The sequence below is a fragment of the Mycteria americana genome, chromosome 2 (assembly GCF_035582795.1).
Source record: "Mycteria americana isolate JAX WOST 10 ecotype Jacksonville Zoo and Gardens chromosome 2, USCA_MyAme_1.0, whole genome shotgun sequence".
Taxonomy (NCBI): Eukaryota; Metazoa; Chordata; class Aves; order Ciconiiformes; family Ciconiidae; genus Mycteria; species Mycteria americana.
Window position 1 is genome coordinate 18,828,608 of NC_134366.1, and position 25,774 is coordinate 18,854,381.

Consider the following 25,774-nt stretch of genomic DNA (forward strand, 5'->3'; position numbering starts at 1 on the left):
TGTGCAAATTATAGTGTGAGATACCCCTAGCAGCTGAGGTCCAGTTATGAGTTACAAGTAAATGGTTATAAAAGTGATGTTGTTTTGTATTATAAGTTCAAGATTATGAAGAGGCAGTCTCAATGTAGCCAGCAGCCAAAGCATCCACTGTACAGCATTTACTAAACATTAAGAAAGTTCAAGATAAAATACAAAATATTAAGGGATTGATTTATTGAAACATGAATAAATAACAAGGATGGCACATGCCTACATTTATTTCAGTGGGAAGTTAACAGTTAAGTACCTTTGGGAATGTACCATCTCTAAAAGCTAGATGCCTACATGTAAGGTGGTTATGAACTGGGGGAGGAAGCACTCCAGCGTGCTTTGTCCTGGCAGAAGACATGCTGCTTCAGGAGGTGGGTTTTTTTTAAAGTGACTGTCAAGTTAGAGCATCCTTCCTGGATAATCATTTCTATCATTTTATGATAAGAAGTCAATCGCTCTAGGAACCTTAAGCTACAGCCACAATGGCTTCAGGTCACAGCAGAACTTCCCTTCCAGCATAAGCTTTGTTCAAACCTGAGTTTTCAGTACATCTCATGCTAAAACTCATCTCTGGCCCGTGAAACCATCTGACTGTTACAGCAGTCTTCAGAGGTTCTGATCATTTTATTTTTTAATTCAGCTTTACAATAAGAAAATCAGAAAAGGGGAAAAGTAACTCTTAAAAAAAATGACACAGCTAAAAACAAGATTAAAATTGCTATGGTAAAACAAACATTAAATTCTGTGATTACATTTTTATACAGTATAGCTTGTATGAAAAATGTTTTCCAAACTATAAAATATTTTCAGGAAGGACAAAAAATAACTTTCCTCAAAAATTATGTCATATGTACTCCAGGTGGAGAGTGAAAGCACATCAGTAATATGGTGAAATTTCTGAAGATTCAGATCTTAAAATATGGGTTATGTTATGATGTAATTCTTTATAGCAAATGAATGTCTTAGTTTTCTGTCAAATCTAATTTTAGTGCATTTCCCTTTTCCAGAGATTTAGACAACTTATATAAAAATTTATTTTAAAATTAAGTGTAAAGCATGCTTTAATCCAGCAAACTTCACAAGGTTGTAACTCTTATCTGTATTGGTTAATAAATACTCCATGAAAAAAAAAAAATCAGCACCAAAATTAGCTGAAAAGTTTTGTTTTGAAAGGAAGTAGAAGGCTAAGAGAGAAAGAAATACCAGAACTGATATTTTTCATAATGTGACTTGGGAAAAGTCCACAATAGATTAGGGCTAGATTAAATCTTATTTTAATTTGACATAAACTGACAACAGAAAACTTACAGTGCACTGAGCTTTTTAAAATCTTAGAGATATACTTACAAAGCTAGCTTTCATCTCATTTTAAAGCACCTTGTGCCTAAACTATGTATTTCAGTTAAAACAAGCTGTTGTCAACAAGAATACACTTATCAAAGTTAAAAATATAAGGTGCAGCCTCTTTCTTTAGATGGATCTGTTGTACCACCACACACTGTTTCCAAACTTATATTTGACAGTCCCTCTGTTATTGATGGCTCTAACTTTCAAGACATATATCAATTCCCAAATCGCCTTTACAATCTTAAAGTGAAGGATTCAACTTCATTTTTGACTAATTTACATGGAAATTTGCCCCACACCTGTTTAGCAGCAAAAATAACCAGTTGAATTCCTCAGAGCTATACTGTATTTTTCCAACAGCTTACAATGTATTGAATTCATACTTTAGTAGTGCTTTCATCTGGTAATATGTAACCCTGTTGAAAAACAGGCAGGGCTGCTGTATTTGTAAAATTATTTCTATATTAAAGTGACAGGTTTACATATTTTTCACTTACTCTTTTACAAAGATGATATTCTCTTCATCATCTGACATCAGCAAGACCAGTAATTACTGAAGGCCCGTCCACAAGCACATTCCAAAATAATTAATGTTCATAGGGTGTTGAGGATGGAACTATTAAATTTATTTTATTTGTAACCTAGGAGCTGTGAATCATTCAAGTTTCAATAATGTTAGTCCTTAAATGTTTAGCTCAAAGGTAGTACAAAATATTACTGTAACAGAAGGAACATCATTCCAGATTCTGAGATTCTATGAGAATTCAGAATTCCTTCACTCTCCAGGGCCATCTTCTCCTAGCAGTCTTTAAGCAAAGTCATGAATTCTCAGTTCAGTTTTCTAGAAAAGGAACCAAATAAATGAGTTTAAAGTACCTTCACATAGGAGATGATTTTTCATTTGTGTAAATAAGCAACTAAGGTTACATGTGAATGATTTCCAATCCATTAAAATACAACACTGCTTCAAGATACCTGAAAATTTGCCCTCTTAAGTTACAAAACAATCTGCAAGTTTACAGAACTGGCACAACTTACACCAAGGAGTACAAAATATCACTAAGAACTCTGAACTGCAGATGAAATTCCTCAGAACAGTCCCTGACCACATCAGTCAGTGGCTTACTGGCTCACAGCAGAGCAACCCTTATGAGCTGGTTTTCCAGTGACTCCCAAAAATGTGCAATCAGAATGTTCTAAAATCATGAGCTGAATCTAAACAACTCTCAACTATTTTTAATAAATATATTTATATCTGTGATCTAGTTTTAGAGCCCTTAGGATTCAGGTTTTCAAGCTTTCTTCAGTGAAGCCTCCAATATGATTACCCAGATTTTCAGCATTAAGTTCCCTATAAAGGAATGAGACAGGTTAAGAGGCTCAGAAGAAGACCTAGACCAGCCAGAACGCCATACAGTAGGGTGCCAAGAGTGAGCTGAGCTGCCCCTTCCCAGGGACATGAGCTAAACACAAAGCTGTTGGCTACAGAAGGCTGCCTCTCCACCATCTCCGTGGAATTTGCTCCACTGTGCAAAAGAGTTCAGGAGTCGTGGCTCCACAGCTTCATGATGAGAAAACCTCACATGGCAGCACAGACTCCTGGTTTCTGCTCCAGGAGCGTTTATTTTAAAACCAAAAGTACATAGATATGGTCAATATATGCACTGTGTACAGCTGCTGCTTAAAAGCTTACACACCTTAACAGAGTACAAGCTGCAACTGGCAATGGGACAACAGAGAAGGACTTGTTTGCAATTCCATTTTCCCTCTGAGTGTACTTGATCGACTTCCTACCCATTGCTAAAGGAGATGGAACTCCGGATGGAAAAGTGATGCAGAAGCAGATAGTCCTTAAATTCTGGCTATGGGTAGATTTCTTCAGAAACAAAGAAGAAAGCAGAAGAACACAGAAATTTATTTACTTGTTTCTGTTCTTGAAGTTCATCTCATCTTAATACAATCCATGAATGAGTAAACAACAAGGACTATCTGGGGCTATGCTATCTCTGTGTCTCACAGAGATACTGGTATTACCGTTAGTAGACTGTGGTACAAATCCTGGTGTCCAGAACTCAAAAAGAATGTTGATAAGCTGTGGAGCATTCGGGAAAGAGCGACCAGGATCATCCCAAGACTGGAAAACAACTTTAAAATAAAAGATTCCAGTTGCTCCATCTGTTTTGTTTAAGCAAGAGATTAAGAGATGACCTGGTGATAGCAGTAAAGTACCCATGGAAAACACATCATGGGCTCTTTGTCAAGTAGATAAAGATCTAGGAAAATCCAATGGATGAAAGCTGAAGCTAGACAAATCCAAACTGAAAATAATGTACCACTTGTTTATTCATTTAAGCTCTGAATCATTAGAACAATATATTAGAAAAATTGCTGGAAAGGTGAGCTTTTCTAAAAACTGATTTCTGACTGAACCTGTGAATTGATTGAGGGTGCTACAGACATCAGAACAGATGATCAAAAAGGCTTACAAGAACAGCGTACTGTTCAGAGAGAGAGAGAGAGAGAACATGGCCATTCGAGAGCTATTAGCTAAAAAACACTAAAAAGTTTCACATAAGATACTAAAAAAATTGTATTTATTTTAAAAAACTTTGTCCTTGCTGATGAAATGGAAATCTCCATTTACCAGTGCAGAAAATAAGGAAAATGTGTATAACTGCCTAAAAGCCTTAGCAGTGAAATCTCTGGTTTCATCAGACAGTGCAAGTAGCATCAATGCTGCTAATGACAGCTCTGAGACAGGGTAACTCCCTGGCAGACTCACAGCCTTTGTATTGTTTACAATACCATGTACTGGGCCCAGAGGGTGATGATCAGTGACAGAAGTCTACTTGGAGGCCAGTAATTAGCGGTGTATGCCAGGGGTCAGTACTGGTCCAGTCCTGTTTAACATCTTTATGTTAAACATAATCTGGATGATGGGGCAGAGTGCAGCCTCAGCAAGTTTGTTGATGACACAAAACTGGGAGGAGTGGCTGATGTGCCAGAGGGTGGTGCTGCCATCCAGAGGAACCTCAACAGGATGGAAAAATGGGCTGACAGGAACCTTATGAAGTACAACAAGGGGAAGTGCAAAGTCCAGCACCTGGGGAGAAACAACCCCAGCCACCAGTACATGCTGGGGCCTGCCCAGCTGGGAAGCAGCTTGGCAGAAAAGGACCTGGGGGTCCTGGTGGACAGGAAGTTGAACATGAGCCAGCAACGTGCCCTTGCAGCAAAGAAGGCCAATGGTATTGCAGGCTGCATTATCCCTCAGAGCAGGTCGAGGGAGGTGATCCTTCCCTCTACTCAGCACTGGAAAGGCCACACCTGGAGTGACATGTCCAGTTCTGGGTACAAGACAGACATGGACATACTGGAAGGAGTCCACCAAAGGGCCATGAAGATGATTAAGGGACTGGAGCATCTCTCCTCTCCTATGAGGAGAAATGAACACTGGCACAAGTTGCCCAGAGAGGCTGTGGAGTCTCCCTCCTTGGAGATATTCAAAAGCCATCTGGACACGGTCCTGGGCAACTGGCTCTAGGTGTCCCTGCTTGAGCCGGGGGGCTGGACCAGATGACCTCCAGAGGTGCCTTCCAACCTCAATGATTCTGTGTTTCTGTGATTCACCGTATGAGAGAAAACAATACCATGAAAACTGTCAAACATTTAAAAGCTAAAACAATTTAAGCTAATTCTAGTAAGATCTACACATATGCAGACTCTCTGCAGGCTGACAGGAAAAAAGAGCATATTAAGCTAACAAAGTCAGGTGTGAGGTTGAAGTAAGTAGATAGCAACTAGAGAACATTCAGTCGATCTTCTGACACTTAGAGAGTTGAGAAAAGGTAAGAGGAGATAAAGGTAAAGGTAAAGATAAAGGTAAAACTGTCCTTCAGCTGAAGGAAGTCAAAGTAGATGTTACAAAAATATTCTAGTAAGGTGCTAGTAGATGTTAAATAAGTAATAGGTGACAGATGGGACTCTGCAAAGGACCTGACAGGAAAACATTTTCTCATGGCACAAGGGGACTAGGGAGTCTAGAAGCAGTGAAAGTGGCTCAAGAGGATATTGGGAGTGAGAGGGTCAAAGAATGTCATGGAGACACTTCCAAACTATCCAGCCTCACCTACTTGTGTACGCTCACTGAAATTATTTATCCTGCATCACTCTTCATGGATTTAACCTAAATTGCCACATAGAAAGGACACCACATATAAAGACAAATTAACCAATACTTTCTTATGCTGAGGAACTTTCAAGGCAAAGAAAACTATACATGTCTCTTCCTAGAATTCCCAGTTAATGGAAAGCACTCCTACTAGCTTCCAGAATTTCTTGTTGCATATTTGGCTTGAATTCTTGGGACTGAAACACACACCTTCCTATCATAACCATACCAAGGACTCTACTGTACAATCTGCTTTAGCCTGGTATCTTCAGAGCTATGAGTCACTAATACATACAATGGAAGATTAAGCAAGACATATCTTGAAACAAAGAACTCAAGGAAAAAGAATTTATCAAAGCAATTATTATCAAGCTCCCCATTTTGATACTGACCTGATGTTTCAGATACACTGTCAAAGCCTTATTGAGAGCACACCCTTGCATTCTTCTTATGCCTGAAGGCAGCATTTTATGTCCTGTCTAAATAACACGATACACTACATATTGGTTTAAACAGATGAAATGCAGTATATATGCCCTATTGAATGCATGTCTTTACCTTCGCTTTCTTTGAAGATACACATGTACCAACCACTGGGCAATAAATGGCCATACAATAGCAAAAGCTAAAATACCAGGAGAAATTTCAAAGGGCCACCATGATGGTTTCTAAGGAAAACAGAAAAAAATTATAGTCAGCAATCTGTGTGCACATATTGAATACCACATGTATACTTCTCAATCATGTCAAATGCTACAGTAGCAAAGTAGAAAATACTAGTAAGACCAGAAAAAAAAATTAATCAAATAACTTCTTCAGACACAGATTATTTTTTATCTCCGAGTCAAGGGAGAGACAATACAAAAAGCACATACTACGAGCTAGATATAAAATATTAATCTCACCTTTTTTCACTATTCACACTGCTTTTTACAAACAGAAAAAACAATATTTTACCTTGACAGAGGAGGCGGGCTGATAATTTGACTGTAGTGTTGCAGATTTTGCCTTTAAATACAAACAAAGGCTGGTAAGTATAAAAAGGGAAACTGCAATTAAAGTTTTTCTGCTTCACAAAATGAGAATATGAAGTTTTTCATCTTGTGAAGGCTTTGCAATCTGTATCTATGACAGTTTAAGGAACAGAACCACTCCCATGCAACCCTCCTTTCACCACTTACAGTTTCCAACTCACCTCTCATGTTTCCATTGCTCTTTATAGCATTTTTATTACATTTCTGTGTGTTAAAAAATTAATCCATGTCACTTACTGGACCTCTTTACAGTTTTTCAAGGCCCCCCTGCCCAACTTGTCATTGCAACTTCCTCAACTCTGGTCCAGTCCCAGCAGTTGCAACCCAGAGTAGAAATCCCAGCAGCTTAATTGGCATGATTACATGTTTCGACACTAGTCTATACAAAGGCAAAAAGCACTGTTTTAGTCTGCCCTGAGCTGTAGCTGCAGGTATGTCTAACACCATAAAGGAAGAATACTCTGTTCCAAATCTTCCAGGCAATCCAGAAAATGAGAAGTACCAGAAACTTTTCAAGACTATCCCCATACACTATCGTGGTGCTTCCACACACTATCGTGGTGCTTCCACAAAAACGAAGCAGTCGGTTTTCTAGGTCTTTCTTAATTTATGTAAGTGTGAAACAGAAGCTTCTGTTTCACTTTAGGTAAGGGTAGCAAGAACAGCATGAACTGTTGGGGAAGAATCTTTTACTATTTCTTCATATATTGCTCAGGCAAAAAAAGAAAAATCAATCTGTATCCAAACATCAGATTCTTGAATAGCTGTGATGGAGCAAAATCATGGTTTTAATAAATCCTTTTTTCTGGCTGCCTTAGATTTGGAGTATGTGCATCCCATAGGATATTCCTTGTACAGCTCTCTCATTCTCAGGTAGATCAAAACATATCAGCAAGTCAAACAAAACCAAACATTTTTAGGTTGCTGGTTCAACTATATTCACAGCATATTCTCTTCTCCCGAATATACAGTATTTCCATTGAAACAGAAGGAAAAAGAAACACTACATCAATAAATATCTATACTTGCTTAAGATTTCTTTTGCCTATCTTGTATACATGATGTGAAAATCCAAGAAAGCTGGATTACTTCATGGGGAAAGAATGGTATGAAGAATCAGTCTTCTGCTAACTGGAAAATGGAATCAGAAGTTCTGCCTGCAAACATTTACCAGTCTGGAAGATTAACATAATTTCTCACTTCCTTTGAAAATGCTTTGAGATCTACTGATGAAGAAATTACCTGGGATCATGTATTATTAACATTAACTACGGAATCTCCATATAGCAACTGTATCAATAACTATGGCTAAGATTAGTCTGATCAGAAATCAGTAAAATAATATATGGTTAATTTCTAGGTCAAAATGCATGTTTTTGCTCACATGTACAAGAGTCCTGAATTGTGTTCCTGAGAGTAGGTACCAATAAGAAATTTTAAGTTGGAATAAACTACGGAATATAACTGAAATGCCTTTACAGTTTAAGAAAATATTGTCTTAAATTTTCATCTGAAAAAGCATAAAAATATCCAAGGAAATTTAATAAAAAGTAATCAAATAACTTCAATGAATAATACCTGTGATGCTGTAGCCGCCTCTAGCATATGCAACCTCTGAAGGACATTCTGCATGTCTTCTTGCAACCGCATCAGCACTACCGCAATCTGTTCATTGAGGCTACCCCTGGGTCCTCTGTCTGATCCCCAGCGCTCTCCATCCCCTCCACTACCCATCTGTCCACCTTGTGAACCATCTCCTAGAGGCTGAAGTCTATGCCCTGTGTTGAGGGAGAAAGAATAGATACATAAAACACAGAATAGACTACCAACTCTATTGAAAATGTTTGATTTGAACAGTTCGGTTTTCTCCCTCCCGAACTGAGTGTGGTACTTCTAATCATAGGCTATATTCAGACAGTTCAAAAGCACTGGGAAGTTACTGCAACATCATTTGAGATGTTTCCCTACAGCCTCAGTGTGACAGTATCATTCAACGTCGCAGAACTGCATAAACATTTAACAAAAAATTTTTAATTCACATCCAGTCAAGTTCAGCAGTAAATTCTGCCCTAGCAAAAAGAAAGAAAGATGTGTCTTATTATCAAGCGTATGTGTGTTTTTAGTTTGGCACAGCCTCCAGCTGGAAAACAAAGAACACTGGAACAGAGTGATAAGAAAATATAATTGTTTGAAACCTACAATACTCCTTTAAACTATATACAGCTAGCCTGTCATGGTTCCACCTGCAAGTAGCAAATGTAAGTAAAACAACAAAAGAGAGAAGGGGAGATGGTTAAACTACAATATGTTCTTCATAATAGTTTTCAACATGAATGTTATATTTGGATTTTCTTTTTAATTTTTGCATCTGATCGCATATAGGTGCCATACAAAAAGTCATGCTATATATAAATAAAATACTTTCTGGCTTTTTTTTTCAGTACAAGAAAAATAAACTTTATCCTTGACTTTACAGATCATACCACTGGAATTTGGTGCTGCTCCTAGGTGACAGTAATAGAAGTATTACAGAATTAAAAAGAGCAGAGGTCCAAAATAAATTGAATATCTGGACTATTATGTGATTAAGAATCATTACATTTTAAGAATCACAATAGATAGTATAAGACTCACTCAAAGGTGTGGCTAACACTCTAATTATATAGAAAACAATGCGTCACTGACACCTTTCCAAGATGTTCCATGGTTTCAAATAAGACACCATAGAGGTAATAAATGCATATGCATTTAAAAATAAATATGTAACTTGTAAAGAAGCTCTTCTCATGCATAAAGAGGTTTTGAAGATTATATTTCTAAAAAGACAGGTGCCATAAACAGCAGCTGGAGTTCAAGGTAAGCCAAAACAGAAGGAGCCAATATGCTTATACAAGATCTCCATAGCACAAGAAAATCCTTTTGTAATACTTACTATGAATGAAATAAATACTCCGAAGACAAAACTGATTGCTGCCCACTGTAATTAGGATCTTGCTATCTATTTTTATTGTGAAGGACAGAAGCACTATATAGCATCACTATCTTAAGGGACACTGTTGACAAGTGCTTCTCAGGCACCAGTAACTTATGACAGTCAGGAGATTGGGGAAAACAAAAGCAGCATGCACAGTACCTCGCCCTCTTCTGACACTGTAGAAATCTGCTTTTTCTCCACCTTTCTTCTCCTTGTGAGGGCCCCCATTACTGGCTTTGCCATCTTCTCCTCCACACTTGATTTCACCTTGTTCTTGAGCTGCTCCTGCTACAGTATTTCCAGGTTGGAGACTCCCATAAGTCATGCAAGCATGCCTTGGAAAATCCATATTTTCTAACAGAAGAGTGTGATCTACATCCAAGAAATGGGATGAATGCTTTAAAGATCCTTTAGCTGATGTGGTGATCTCCAAGGGCTACAAATTAACATTAGCAAGTAATTAAATTCTGTAAAGTGTGACAGTTAACCAATAAAAAGGAAGAAGCATCATCTCTACTTTCACTTTAAGAAAATAGTTTGCCCAGAATTAAGACTTTTCTTTTAACAGGAGCAGTTGTTTTCCTGCAGAATATGCTTATTATTGTCTAAATGTCCTTTTCAGACTGAAAAGTCTTTTGAGGCAAATATTCTCAAAACAGAGATACCACTTGGAATTACTTTAGACATTTCTAACATACAGTAATACTCTGTAATCACATTAAGATCTGAAAATGTTTAGTTTTCCCTTGTAAAATTGGCTTTGCTTCCTAGACAGTGAAGTGGTATCCTAACTTGGATTCATGAGCCATGCTGTCAAAAGTCACGTGCTATTAGCAACCTTGAGTAGGCAGTGTTTACACTCACATCAAAGAGATCACATTGTTTATTATCAACCTGTTCAAAACAGCTTGGCTGCACACTGTACCTCTCACCAAACAAAAGAAAGGCATAGTATTCTATCAACTTCCCACTCAAAATCAGTGGTACTGTAGGAAGATATTAAAAACGGATGACATACGTGTTGATCAGGTCACAATTGCATGTTCTGCAACAGGACTGCCTTAAGGTGGTTCAGGCAACTCTTTGATGAGTGCAAGGACAAGCACTTGCACAAGTTTATGCTGAAGCAGACTGGGGATCTCAGCTAGCTAGAAAATAACTCAATGAAAAAGCAGAAATAACCAAAAAAAGGGGCAAAGAAATGGAAACTGCTGCCAAAATCCCATTTGTCAAATAGCAGTTCATAAACCTGTACCATCAGACCTGAAGGACAGAGTGTTTGCTACATCTTTTCCAATAAAAAGCTGCATTTAATTCTTTAAACGAACCTCTTCTAGTTTGAATTGATCCATCTGTAGTTCTACTTGTATATTTATTTACATATACCTGAACATTTGTTATTTTGTTCAAAACTAGAACTTTTCTCATGCAGGTTGGGAAATTCTGACATGTTATCCACCCACTTCAATTAAAGAATCTCAAACAAGCTTGAACAATACACAAGATGATTGGGAAATCGTCTAGATAAGAGAGCTTGCAGCACTTCTACCAAATCACCTTTCCCAACATGCTTCATTACTAAAATTTTGATTTGCTAAAAGGAACCTCAGGAAACAGCTAGACAAGAGGATGAAGCAATATTAGAGTGCTTACTGGTCTTTCTGATCCCATGAGTCATTCATATATTCCTCCCCAGAATCAGGAAACTGATTTCCCCCTAATCTCCCACTTCTTTAGACCTAGGCCACTTTCAGGCACTGGCCTACAGGCCATCTGCTAAGGCTTACTCTTTATTTATTCTAAGAAACAAATGCAGGATTCATCAGGCCAGAAAAAGAGCATGCAAAAAGCTCACTGTTGCAAAGACACTCCCTGCTTCTTAGAGATAGCTGGATTCTGGTCCCTACATATGTTAGAAGACCCTAAATTAATTTGTGGACGCAGCCCTTAGTTTCTTTGTACTGTTGTTTTTGACAGTTGTTTCTTTGTACTGTTGTTTTTGATACCTTCCCCTCACATAAATTCTCTGAGGGCAAAAATCTCAAGGCTTTTGGATCAGTAGTAACCAAGTTGTAAAAGACTGATAATAAAAAGAGCAAAAAACCAATAGTCCAAACAGGAGAAAGGTATGCATTATTTACTTCATTCACCTCTGCATGTCCAGGTTCACCTGACAGATAGGAACCTATTTAAAAATAAGCATACCAGTTTCAAAATACACCTAGGAATACTAAGCTCCTACCTCTTCTAGTCCAAGTTGCTCCATAGAGTCACAATAAACTTCACTGTCTGAATCACTGGTTAAATGCTGAGTTGCTGAGACCTCTTCAGTATTCTCTTCATTTGTACCTATACGGAAAGGAGACACACACACATGCTTTGTAAATGTGAGCCAATCCTGGCAAAGAGTAAAGCAATGAGTTAAAATGTCTAGGTGAGCTTCAACTCATGCCCCTTTTATCTACAATTATCATCCTGAAGTTAGATTCTGAATAAAGAGGTTATATTAATATAGGAATTATATAAAACTTTTACTAATGGGAAAACTATACCTCATATTGGCATTTCTGCATTATAAGTTGATAATTTTAATTTTACCTTGTTCATTCCACTCTCCTTCCTAAGCTCAGTATAAAGCAGTTTTGCCTAAAGTTATGTTAGTTTTTAAATTATATATTTAGACATCAGTTTCAACAAACTGGCATCTATAACATGTTCAGCCTTTGAGAAAGACAAGTAAGATATTAGTGATTTTCCTTTCACTACAAATTAGCTTTCAAAGGCAACCAGTATTTGCATAGGTAGTATAATGATTTTAAAAGAAAACAATTGTGTTTCTGTGGTTTTGGGCCTCTCTGTCTCTAAATTTATGTACCTTTCTGTAGCAGATCCTAAAAGAAAGCCTTATTTTAAACTGGTATTAAATTTGATTTTTTTTTGAGTATTCTTTCTTCAGGTTTCTACAACTGAAAGACAGCATTGCTAGTCTCTGAATTCCAGGATTAAGCTTTCAAGAAAAGACATATTTTCCAAGAAAAGCAAGTGCAAATGAAAATATGGTCTTGCAAGGACAATACCTTGGTGAGCACTGTTATTAGCTATTTCTAGGCTTGGCTCGGTTTTCTTTATTTCTTCCTCCGGGTTCAAGCCATTCAGGGCAGATTTAGTCTGGATGCCATTCTGCATATCTGGGATAAAGCTGTCCTTGTAACAGCCATTAGTAACAATACCTTCCAAATCCTTAGCAGCTGCTGATTCTGGTTTCACATTCTTATAGTCTGTAAAATAACAAGAAAACCTTGCAAACAGAAAGCTACACACCTAATAGCTCAAAACATATTTCTTCAAGCAGCTAACTTTCTAATGGACTGTAAGTATAATGTATCTGCAGAACAAAATATATAAATGCTTCTAGATTCACATTTGCAGGGATTGTTCTGTTCTTGTAAAAAGTGTAAATATAAAATTTAGTTTGCATAAAGAGCAGATAATAATTAAAACATAAGTAAGCAAATCCAAAGTAGGTCTCTCTGATAAATTAAATAATTACCCTAATGTCCGTGGAGGAAAAAACCTGTATAGAATTCTAAATATGTAATTTCATTTGGTTTTCACTTGACGCTGGTATTTCTCAAAACTCTTTATAGACCCCCTAAACAAATCTCACTGAAAGTTCTGTTTTATTTTCTTGGAAGAAAAAAAAGTGATTTTCAATTCTACTGTTACAGCCCATGTAGCCATTCACAGCTCTTACAAACAGCACTGGCAACAAAACCCAAAACAATACAGGGTATAGACTTTTAGCTAGCCTATTGACAGAACTTCCTATCCGAGTCAAAAATTGTATGGCATAGCTTACAAATTTGTACTAGTTCTAAATCTATAACCTAGGTTGAGACACTACCATTCTTCACACATGCATCCACGTGTATTTGCATCTAATTCTCCTGAAGAAGTACAACATTCATGATCCTTTTAGATTTTCTGCCACTTAGGTGGTTGAGAATAACTTTGGAAGAGACAATGATCCAAGTGCAGAAAACATACCCTTTCCATTTAGCTGCAGTTCTTTTTCCTCCTCTTCACGAAGCCCTTCTTCTTCTGATTCTGCTCCGCTATCGCTACTTTCAGCTTTTCCATTCACAGCCTTTATATTTGGAGTCGAATTCATGACATTAGTAAGGTCTAAGAAAAAATTAAAAGAGGAAAGAAAAGATGTATTTTAGAAGAAACAAACATACAACCCTCCCCCCCCTCAAGCTATTAGTCATAGTTCTACCAAAGTATTTCCATATTAGAAGATGTACCAAATAATGCCAGCTTTATTTCTGTAAGCTCGTCCTTAATTAGTTTAATGTTTCTCTTTTGTGTCTCACCACAGAGTGCCTGACTACTGATGAAGAGATTCTCAATGATTCTGAGGAAGCCTACTGGAAAGAGACAGCAGGCCACTTTGACTACCAAGTCTCAGACCAAGACTATTACCCATATTTATAGTATAGCTGTAGTAACATTTTATCTAGGAGCGATGTGGCCATGTTCTTTTAAACCCAGAAGTCAGCGTTTTTATAGAAGTTCCCTTGAAATGCTTCAAAACTGCTCTCAATTCAAAGGCAAATTTTGAAACATTCTATTCAATTATGTGAGCAACAGGATTCTGAAGAAGGTAAATACAATATCCCGGGTATCTTCTCCTGCAGCAATTTAAGCAGACGCAAAATATGGTAAGAAGACTCAAGTTTATACAGATCTTTATCTAGCAAAGGGCATATGGAAATAAATTCTCTGACCTCAGTGAAAAAGATTATTAAATAAATACACTGCACATTTGTTTGCATGTCTAATTACATAAATATTTTAAAAAACCCAAATCTTTACATACACAAAGTAACTGCTAAATCCTTGTTTTCCACATCTTTGATCACTCCAAGGATCACAAACAATTTACTCTGACTGTACAAAGAATTGCAAGGTAAAGACTCTTAAAAAATATGGAGCATTTAAGGGACAATTCTACCACCTCCTGTAGAAAAGATATGGTTAAATACATCCTGATGATCATTTAAGCCTCCTATGTTAGGACAGAGTGATTAAGGTACAAAGAAGGGACAGTTTCTGCAAGACACATAGTTTACATGTTGATTCCAAGACTGAATTCTGTCTGGTTTAATTGTCACCACAGCATTCCATTTGCATAATTTCTACATTCCCTTGTCAGAACCTTGAAGGATTAATTCTTACGTTTAGGCTTAACATTAACAGCAAAATAATATCCAATTATACTGGAGTTGCCAAACCAGCTCCGCTACTTTCTTTGCTGCATGGTAATTTAGAGCTAAGGGGTTTTACTTTAACCTTGCAATGAAGAGCCTTCCCACGTTCCTCTAGTTTCAAAGCTTATCTGCAGTGCTTTAAAAAAAAAAAAGGGGGGGGGTTGTCCCAAAATAACTTCAGTTCTTGTATAGAAATAATGAATATGTTAAATATCCTGTTTTAGTTTTACTGCAAGGTAAGGCTTCTGTGGGCACCCAGCATCACTCTTTTGGATTGATTTATTCCAACTTTTATCTGAAGATTAAAAAAAAAATGCTTCTTTATTGTAAAGAGAGAACTGGAAAAGCTATTATCTGTCTTGTAGACTACAAGAATATAAGCAATCACATGCTTATTTTCTCCTCACTGAAGAACACTTCTTATTTGCAAGGAAATTTGTTTCACAAAAGAAAAATCCCAACATATTCCCAGTTTATTTCTTATAAGCATGTCTCATTTATTGTTAAACCCAATTCTTGAGATGTTTTTCTGAGAAGCAGCAGTGTGAGGAGAATAAGGTAGCAGATAAGTCCTCACAGCATGAGTATTAAGCACAGACACGGCATGGTAAGGCAGGCATCACCCTTCCCTTTGAAACAAAAAGGCACAATCATCCATGTGTCCTAGCCAGTCATAGGAGTAAACAGGAAAGACAAGACTAGGAGGAACATTTAGCTGTGAAGGAAGGTGAATTAAAACTGTAAACCTCCTCACCCTACCAAAGATATTGTAAAAAGCCCCAGCTATACCATAAGCTTTTTCCTTAAGATTTACTTTTTTTCTTTTTGAAGAGGGAAGGTCTTTGAATATTCAACCATGTTCTCTCTTCACTTAATTTCAGTAAGGAGATTATTCATTTGTGGAAACTTCTAAGTGATACATCACATATATTTAAATAAAGAGGTGGAACTGAGAGAAAGTATCAACAGTAACAGATTTATGGTATCATGCCATGGGGCACCTGAATAACTGAAATCCATCAGGATCATATTTCTTCCACAAAGTCATTCTTAGCAACAGTGCTCCTACAGACCATAAAGAGGCATTGCTTTAATGCCAACTCTGAAGAACACAGCGTTGTACAGAGTTTTGGCCACTTGAAATACCATGCTTAATTGTGTACTTTTCCTCAGAACCCTTACACTGCTATGCTCATCAGGTCCATCCCCAATTGCTTTTACTACATGGTAAAACCATGGTTTGCTGCCGTCCTCCTTGTTACTCTGAGAATCTGCTAAGAAACCAGCAATGATGACTAATACTGGGGGTGATAGGGTTAAAGACTAAAGAGAGCCACCTAGTAGTGACTTCTACAGTCCCTGTTGGTAGGTTAATGGCTACTTCCTGAGGAATATATCTTTTAGTATGAATTATAATGAGTCATGAAAGCTGTTGAAACCTTATTTGCTTTGTGCTAATCCCATCCATCCACCCACCCCTTTATTCTTTCTGTTTACCCACTTCAACTGTTAGTAACTTTTTCTGTTGCCCTCATTTACATACTATAGAAACTCTCTCGATTTATTATTTTCATGTCACTGCCTACAACACCAAACTGTGACATTTGTGACAGTTTTCTAAATCAAAGCTGTACTGCTCTGTAGCTGTACAAGGAGTTATATTCTGCTGTCAAAGCCTGGATTAGGTTTTTTTTAATGCTATATAGTAAGAGCTGTGTAACAGTAACAACATGCAAACAGAAGGAAGAATTTAACAAAAGAAAATGGCGAGATGGAAAGGATGTGAAGAACAGACACATAGCCTATCCACAAGCTTTCACTAGATGTTTATTTTCTTGTGTCAGCTCTATTAAGAGATTTCCTAAGAGCAATTCTAAATATATTTCTTTAAAGGCAACACTACAATTCTTCTCAATGACCTATGTAACAGGACCAAGTTTCTCAAAAATATGTATTTGATTTCTAACTCCCCACATATTTCAAGGCAATTTTTGTTACCCAGATGGGACTTAGGACCTTAAATAAAAGGAATACTAGAGAAAATGTGGGCCCTCTCCAGAAGGAAATGGGAGACCTGGTTACCTGGGATATGGAGAAGGCTGAGGTACTCAACAACTTTTTTGCCTCAGTCTTCACTGGCAAGTGCTCAAGCCATACCACCCAAGTCACAGAAGACAAAGGCAGGGACTGAGAGAATGAAGAACCACCCACTGTAGGAGAAGATCAGGTTCAAGACCATCTAACAAACTTGGAAGTGCACAAGTCCATGGGACCCGATGAGATGCATCCGCAGGTCCTGAGGGGACTGGTGGATGAAGTTGCTAAGTGACTATCCATCACATTTGAGAAGTCATCACAGTCCAGTGAAGTTCCCACTAACTAGAAAAGGGGAAACATAACACCCATTTTTTAAAAGGGAAAAAAGGAAGACCTGGGGAACTACAGGCCAGTCAGTCTCACCTCTGTGCCCAGCAAGATCATGGAGCAGATCCTCCTGGAAACTGTGCTAAGGCACATGCTAAATAAGGGGGTGATTGGTGACAGCCAACATGGCTTCACTAAGGGCAAATCATGCCTGACAAATTTGGTGGCCTTCTATGACAGGGTTGTAATGGTGGTGGCGTTGGTGGATAAGGGAAGAGCAACTGATGTTATCTGCCTGGACTCGTGCAAAGCATTTGACACTGTCCCATGACATCCTTGTCTCTAAATTGGAGAGACATGGATTTGACGGATGGACCACTCAGTGGATAAGGAATTGACTGGTCACACTCAAAGAGTTGTGGTCAACAGCTTGATGTCCAAGTGGAGACCAGTGACGAGTAGCGTTCCTCAGGGGTCAATATTGGGACCAGCACCGTTTAACATCTTTGTCAGCAACATGGTCAGTGGGATTGAGTGCACTCTCACCAAGTTTGCCAACACCACCAAGCTGTGTGGTGTAGTCAACACACTGGAGAGAAGGGATGCCATCCAGAGGGACCTTGACAGGCTTGAGAGGTGGGCCCATGCGAACCTCATTAAGTTCAACAAGGCCAAGTGCAAGGTCCTGCACATGGGTCAGGGCCACCCCAAGCACAAATACAGGCTGACAGAGAATGGATTGAGAGCAGCCCTGAGGAGGAAGACTTGGGGGTGTTGGTTGATGAGAAGCTCAACATGACCCTGCAATGTACGCTTGCAGCCGAGAAAGCCAACTGTATCCTGGACTGCATAAAAAGAAGCATAACCAGCAGGTCGAGGGAGGTGATTCTCCCCCTCTATCCACTCTTGTGAGACCCCTCCTGGAGTACTGCATTCAGCTCTGGGGCCCCCAACAGAAGAAGGACGTGGACCTGTTGGAGCAAGTCCAGAGGAGGGCCATGAAGATGATCAGAGGGTTGGAGCACCTCTCCTATGAAGACAGGCTCAGAGAGTTGGGGTTGTTCAGCCTGGAGAAGAAAAGGCTCCGGGGAGACCTTATAGCAGCCTTCCAGTGCTCAAAGGGGGCCTACAAGAAAGCTGGAGAGGGACTTTTTACAAGGGCATGTAGTGATAGGGCAAGGGGTAATGGCTTTAAACTGAAAGAGGGTAGATTTAGATTAGATATAAGGAAGAAATTCTTCCCAGTGAGGATGGTGAGGCACTGGAACAGGTTGCCCAGAGAAGCTGTTGATGCCCCATCCCTAGAAGTGTTCAAGGCCAGGCTGGACGGGGCTCTGAGCAATCTGGTCTAGTGGAAGGTGTCCCTGTCCATGGCAGCGGGGTTGGAACTAGATGATCTTTAAGGTTCCTTCCAACCAACATTCTATGATTCTATGAAATGCCTCTGTGGATCTGCCCCAGCTCGAGGGTCATTTTACAAAGAAAACCTAGCCTAGCAGGTTTTTCTCAAATGCCTTGTATTTTGGGTTTTCTGAACAGGCACATAATTCTTATACAAAATTAACATGCACTGCTGGAGCTGTACTGATGGTTGGCTCAGCACAACACAATATCCTCACACAAGTCTTACAGTCTCTTTCATTCTTTGGAAATACCAGTGATCAGGAAACAGTCTACAACAGCAGGTGAAACACATCATAAAACATTTAACTAGCTGTGTACACCCTCATCATTTAATAAAAATTATGTGCTTTTGTAAAATACCGTAACTTTACTATCTGCTCAATAGCAGCAAAATCTTAGCCACTAAAAGATTATTTCCATGACCTACACTTATATCACCTTATACAGGGATCTCTCTGCACTCCTATGTTTAAGTAGACTCAAGCTCTGTCAAAATTTAAGTCTCAGAGACACCTATATGCTGTACAAAATTGTTTTCGTAATCAGGTAACTAGAATTCTTTTCTTGCCATCACAACCTGATGTTTCATGCCTGTTACTGATCCAAGTAGGCTCCCTGCTTCAATTCCAAGTTTATGCAGCCACGTTCTGCCATCTCCAATACACTTACTACGCAAATCCCCACCTCCTTTTTGAAACTGATGTATCCCAATACTGCAAGGAGTTCACTGCAAGGAGTGGTCACAGTGAGAAAGGAGGGGCACAAGCATCTGGAAGCAATAAGCTCTTCAGCTAGAAGAACAATAATTTCTATATCCTCATTTCCTTCCATTCTTTTTAATACAGCACACTACAAAGAGAATTTCCAGAGGCCCAGCCTGCTCTGTAACATCTGTTCTACAGTACTTAAACAAGCTAGAGTACGCAAACAAAAATAAAAAGAGATTTTAGAAAGGTCTGTCAAAAATAGAGACAGAAAAATATAAAATTCCTTACTTTAACTACCACTGGTTTATCATTTTTAATTTTAAGTGCATTAAGTGTAAGTTCTCCGAAAATTGTATCCCTAAGCACACAGATCATGGCAGCCAGATCCTCCTCTATATAGTTTTCCCTTTTTGTTTAGTCTTCCTAAACTTTACTATAACAGAGAAAAAGAAGCCTCTCCTCCTTTTTATTCTTTTCATATACTCCAAAAGACTACAGCCTTGTTTTGCCAGCATTCCCCTTCTCTGCTCATGTGCTTTTCGAGCTGTTACACTCAAAGACATGCCACTGTATTTCAAAAAAACAATTTAATCAACAATATCCATGTCTTTATTTACCATTTACAAACATCAAAACAATAGTTTGTGGATAAGAATGAACACAGACAATAGCAGCTTCTTAGACATTTATATTAACTTGCAAATATGGTATTTAGGATTACTGACTAGTCAGCCCAGACCTTTACACTTTTCAATATCTATAGAGTTTCTCATCTCCATCCATATCACCAGTATCTGTTCCCCTGAATTTTCAGAATACTTTCCATATAAATAAGGTTACCAAGTCTTTGGGTTGACTTCGATATATTTATCTCCTCCCTGTCGCCCCTGAGCCTTCTGCTAGTAGAGACAACCTGCATGAAATTTCCCGACAGAGAGCAGCCCAGGGAGAACAGCAGCTGCCCCATAGGCATTCCCAGCACTGGCAGGCAGTTCCACGAAGGCCACCGGACATCCAGACTACAGGGCCACCAAGCACACGCAGCTCAGTTACATGGTGCATATGCAGCGAGACCAATGGATCCAGGCTTTGCCAACTTACTGTCAACACCTTAGCCAACAATCACATGTGAGAATGAACACGAAGAATAGCTACTACTTAGATATTCCTAGAGACTTGCAAGAATAGTAAGATCATTCCAGGATCCAGAATGTTCCCATGTTTGGTACTACTTCCCTCTGGGAGAATAAGCAGGACTTGCTAAGCTCTCTTCTGTATGGAAGAGATACAGTCAACATTTGGAATTTTTACTTTGCATGGCAAGTAGAGAAGAGCATTACACTCTTGAGTTTTGTCCCAGAACACACAGAAAATGAACACAGTGAACTCAGAACCCCATAAAGAAAAATGAATTACACTTGAAAGCAACAGAAAACCATACTGCTGAGTCACCTATAGTCCAGAAACTCTGGTCTATAATATTGTAGCCTGAATGAGAAATTGTTTTGCCCTGTACAACAAAAAAAACCAGACAGAAAATAACATTAAGAGTATATTCTCCTGCCACCTATTCCAAGCCTACCAGTTGAACAGCCTGTTACAATGCCCATATTAACCACAGCCTCACAGATGGCTTTTCCATACATCTTAGAGGCTATGATTAATTATTTTTGCTATAACAAAGTTATGCATGACACACCAGCCCATGCCCACTGGGCACTTTTCTGAGAGTAGTCAAGATACAACTGCCTACATCTGTTTTTCCCCAGCCTCCCATACCTCTGTCTGCTACTACTTCTTTGTAGCTTGTCTTTGTAGAACAGAGCTGTGAGAAATCTGGATTTCAGTTCTCTCATCACAAGATCTTAATTACAAGTGAGACCTCTAAAATGTAAGACACCAACATTTTATAGCAAGTAAGTACATCTGCTAGATTCTCAAAACCTGAAGAGCTTTTGACAACTTATTTTCCCCTTTGCAGGGAACTGTTGTCTGGCTGGAGGAAAAAAAAATCCAGGTCCAAAGACCACTTACGCACAAAAACTGTTACTGTTGACTCAATCCATCGTGAAACAGAATACAGACAGGCTTCTCTTTTCATGGAAGAAAGCTTCTCTTAGCTCCCTCCACTTCGAAAGAAAATTTTTATCCTTACATTTTCATATTTGGATACTCTGCTGCTCACCCTGTGGTGAGATATTCTCTACTACTCTGTATGAGAGAGGAGCTGTTGATATCTTCAGGCTTGAGCTATACTGATGCTCTGCCCTAATTTCCAACATTGTTAGACAGCACTGGCATAAAACCATCAGTTTGACGTCAAATCACAAAGTAGGCTCAGATTTGAACTGGAAAGCCTGAAGAAGGTATATATTGCAACAGGACAAGCCACACCTTGTTGAGACACTGATCCACATCTCATTGAGACTCTCCACTGACTTTGGCACTTGCTGGCCCAGCCCTTAATCCTGTAATAATCCCATGCTGAAGCACATGCTGCAGCGAACGTTCCAGATGCTTCTGAAGGTAAGCTATTAAACTACTGAGATATTAACAGAAATATTTGTATAGTAAGTTTCACACTAGCCTCCCTGAGTAGAATCTGTAACCTTGATTATAGCTGTTAGCTTATCATTGGAAACTAGAAGAGGAGAAAAAGTTTAAAGGATGGAATTTCAAAAGCCTCTCTCGCCCACCTACCAGCTCCTCCTGCCCCATGCTTGCCCTGCCTTAATGCACCTCTTAGTTGTGGTGCTGCCACCCATTCAACGTATCCTACTAAAGCATAGCAATTTCAGGTATTAGCTCTTTTTCCCCTTCTTACAAAGCATTAAGATTCACAGACACTGAGTGCCTTAAAACTCCTAGTGAGGAAAAAGAGGAAGGAGAAGGAAGGAAATCAGTTTAGCAAATCAGTTTAGCAAACAGAAATGACAAAGTGAGCTTATGAAGCAAACAGAGGCTGTTTCACAGAAGAGGCCCACACACAAGCAGGAAGAGCATGCCACCAAATGCACCATTACAAAGCAAAGATGTTGAAAATAACATGAGAAGCTCTTTGAGAAAATAAAACTATTTGAAAAGAGAAAATAATCATATGCAATCTACAGAAGCACAGTTGGAAAATATATTGCATTTTAAGAGTGTTTCTACCTGAAAAGTAATAATTAAGAACAGACTCACTTGAAAAAGTGCAATCCTCCCCTCCAAGCCTACCTATGTCCTGTACTAACTCCTGCCTTTGAAATAGAAGTGTTTACATGTATTTGCTTGTTCTAAAAGCACACAGACCTCAGTGAGTATTGTCTTTGTAAACCTAGCTCCCATACCCAATGCAGGAAGACACTGAGCAAATTGTTAAATAGCCGTATCTGCCTGTGAGCCAGGCCAACTTCTGCCATTCACACAAGCTGCTACTGAAGCAGTGCCCTGTATAGGCTTCTAGCACAAACATGCTACACTACAATCAGCACTGCCCAAAGCCAACATGTGCAGCAATACGAGTCACCTTGCTTATTTAATAGGGCTTCATCTGGTGCAATTGCAATACAGCTAGGAGCAAAGTTTTCAGGCGAGAAACACTCATTAGGATGACAAAGTTAGGAGTAGTATAATGCTGAAACTTTCCACAGCCTCTGCAGTGCCTAACTTGTCATTACTGGAGGCAACATTTAGTCTTCACAAAGGCTTACAAAGAGTACTACTACTCAGCATAAAGGTGAAAGGTCATCTTTTAGTAGGATTTTAAAACAGATTAAATGCCTTGTGACAAGGCAGAAAGAGTACACAGGAAAATTCTACTGAAGAACATGTGAACAATTTCCAGATACTTTGCTTAGTTGTTGAGATGACAGGCCTGCACTAAGTTAAGTAGGGATTTTCTTGCCCCCCTTTGGATTTACTCACATTCAGAAAAAAAAAAAAAGACATCCACAAACATTCTCAAGGAAACATTCAGAAGGATGAGTTGATTCTGAAACCCTTGATATTTTTCACCCAGTATCAGATCACTAGGGCACCAATTCTAGCCCACCTTTGGCTTCTTCAGGTATAACATAACAAGAAAGCTTGAATGCCCATTCTGAAAATTGCAAATTCACCGAGCAATGGCATTTTGAAGCTTCTTTGTCTTTTTAGCATTGGCTTGGGCATCAGATTTCTTGTGCATTTATTAGCAAGTGCAAAAAGTTAAAAGGTTGCTCTTCTAAAGCACCTCCCCACCTTACCCGATAGTCCTCCCTCTACTCTTCCAGCAGCTGCAAACAAAAGGGTCCTTCTGTAATACTGCAACAGTTACCTATTCTCTTCTGTAGCACTATGATGGCTAAGAGCCCACTTTCTTCTTTGATGTCTAGTATTTTATGTACCTGAAAATAACTTGAGAATAATTTTCTCTGTAAAGAAATTCTTCATACCTGTCAGAAAGGGACTACTGACTGAACTTTCCAGAGAACCTAAGCTTCTTACACAGCTGCAGGATGAGCTTTCAAAACACTACCCAGGTTAAATGCTTCTGAAATAACCCTCAGATTTGCTCAGCCTATTGGAGGGAATTCTCTATTTTCCTTTCTTTACCAATGCATCCAAGTCAGATATTTGTGACCCATGGATCTGGCAAGTTCGTCCTAGTTGTCTAGTAGATGTTACAAGTCATTTTAATGCTGGCATGTCAGGCTTCAGTGTTCTTCACTAAGGAGAGCCACAAGCCGTATTCATTCAGGAAGACAGTATTTCAACGGTTTGTATTTAATGTTTTCAATGAAACCACAAGGAGTGGAAATTCAATTTTAAAAGGCTACACTTTTCTGTTGAGGCCAATCTGCTAATGACGATACATCAGCTATGGCTGATGTACGCTAAACTTCCAGACAATCTCTTTGACTAATTCAAGAATGCTGTTGATTTTGAGGAAGTAGCATGCAATTCTTAAACAATTAGATAGTTATCTTCATACAGATTAAAATCTGACGGAAGAAGAATGGAAGGCAAGCTCAAAACAGAATGGGCCAGAAGATGGGGGGAGTACAGTATGAAGTAAGAGGCTCAAGAGAAAGGCCACAGTTTCCAGAACGTACCAATTGCCTGCCCATGAAAACACACCTTCCACAACAGAAGCTACAGGGAGTAGTGGGTTGGGGGCAGGGAAAGAAACAGGACTGAAGGAACTAACACAATCAAAACATAACCATGTGTCATTTTCAACAGGACAGTCACCAGTGTCTGCACTATCTCAAACACAGACTTAGGCAGATTGGTTCTATTCTTTAGCATGTACTTGGAAGACTTTAGGTACTCATGCTTCCATACTTCTGTGAAATATTTTGAGACCTGTACTGTAAACAGTAATAATTATTTCCAGCTTCACTTTTAATTGGGCAAGTGGTAAGAGCGCTGACGAAAGGGTTTCAAAGTCTTAAATGCAATCATAAGGTTATAACATACAACGGACTTTGTGAAAATTCTGTCTTAATTCATTGTGGCATAATTACATGTTGCAGCTTTAAACTGTATGAATGACGACATATCACCAGATTTATTGCAACACTGACAGAACAAGATAAAGCTGAAATTTGCTATTCTGTTTTACTGACACTGCCTTATGTTCAAGCTGCCTCTTTAAAAATCAAGTATGCTAGATTTGTTATTGAAACAGGTATGGTTTAACTTCCATGATTCTCTATTTGCCTAGATAAGTCACTTCTTTAAGAAGTGGCTTTTGGCACTGTGCCATAGACACCAAGTCCAAGTAAATCCTTATTACACAGATCACTGACCTGAATCTACTGATACTCTTATAATCTTGCCTGTCAATCCAGCTGTCAGGCAAGCTCATTAAATCCCAGACATGAAGCATACACAATTTTAGTTGAGAAAAAAAGTCACACAGCTTTCAAAATGGTCATTTAAAAACTTCTACCATTACCTTTCCTCAAAAACAAATGAAAAACCATTTCTGTTTCTCTGAAACTTGATACAAAAACCAAAATCAAAACTATGTTCCTTTAAGGTAGGGGAAAAAAAAGCCACATACAAAAGGCAACTTACCCAGCTGACTCCTACTTCTTAAACACACTAAACCAATTAATTTGTGCAATGGTTTGTTTTTTAAAGGCTGTTTCAAGTTTTGCCCTGACTAACACGCATTTCAATTTTTAACTGTAATTTTAAGCCAGATTTAAACAACTGTAAGCCTTGTATTACAACCTTATGAACACATTACCCGTAACATAATAACTGTTATCATCAAAACATTCTCACAATGGTATTGCTAAATAAAAATCACCACACTGATTTTTATGCAGCTATGACACCACTAGGTTTGCCACTTGTCAGAGTGAACTTCATGAACTTGAGCCTCAGGAAACTTAACTTGAAAGTTTCACAAACGCATCTTATATTTTGTACGTATTACAGAAACCATGATTAAAAAAGCATGGGTTTTGATTGTGGATTTTTTTTATTTTAGATCA

General features: G+C 38.6%; 1 protein-coding gene across 8 annotated transcripts in view; it reads right to left on the reverse strand.

Moving 5' to 3' along the window:
* ACBD5 (acyl-CoA binding domain containing 5) overlaps positions 1-25,774 on the reverse strand; it is a 49,525-nt gene that overhangs the window by 15,792 nt on the left and 7,959 nt on the right. For 4 of the 8 annotated variants that reach the window (XM_075492593.1, XM_075492600.1, XM_075492594.1 and 1 more), the window contains 8 exons: positions 13,604-13,741; positions 12,634-12,834; positions 11,799-11,905; positions 9,716-9,992; positions 8,161-8,360; positions 6,506-6,556; positions 6,107-6,216; positions 5,250-6,027 (listed from right to left, as the gene is read on the reverse strand). In XM_075492593.1, the coding sequence (XP_075348708.1) occupies positions 5,997-6,027; positions 6,107-6,216; positions 6,506-6,556; positions 8,161-8,360; positions 9,716-9,992; positions 11,799-11,905; positions 12,634-12,834; positions 13,604-13,741 (1,115 nt within the window). In that variant the 3' untranslated portion in view covers positions 5,250-5,996. Of the gene's footprint in view, positions 1-184; positions 2,219-2,248; positions 3,254-5,249; positions 6,028-6,106; positions 6,217-6,505; positions 6,557-8,160; positions 8,361-9,715; positions 9,993-11,798; positions 11,906-12,633; positions 12,835-13,603; positions 13,742-25,774 lie in introns of those variants that run through there. The other 4 variants (XM_075492597.1, XM_075492595.1, XM_075492596.1 and 1 more) reach the window with 4 other exon arrangements.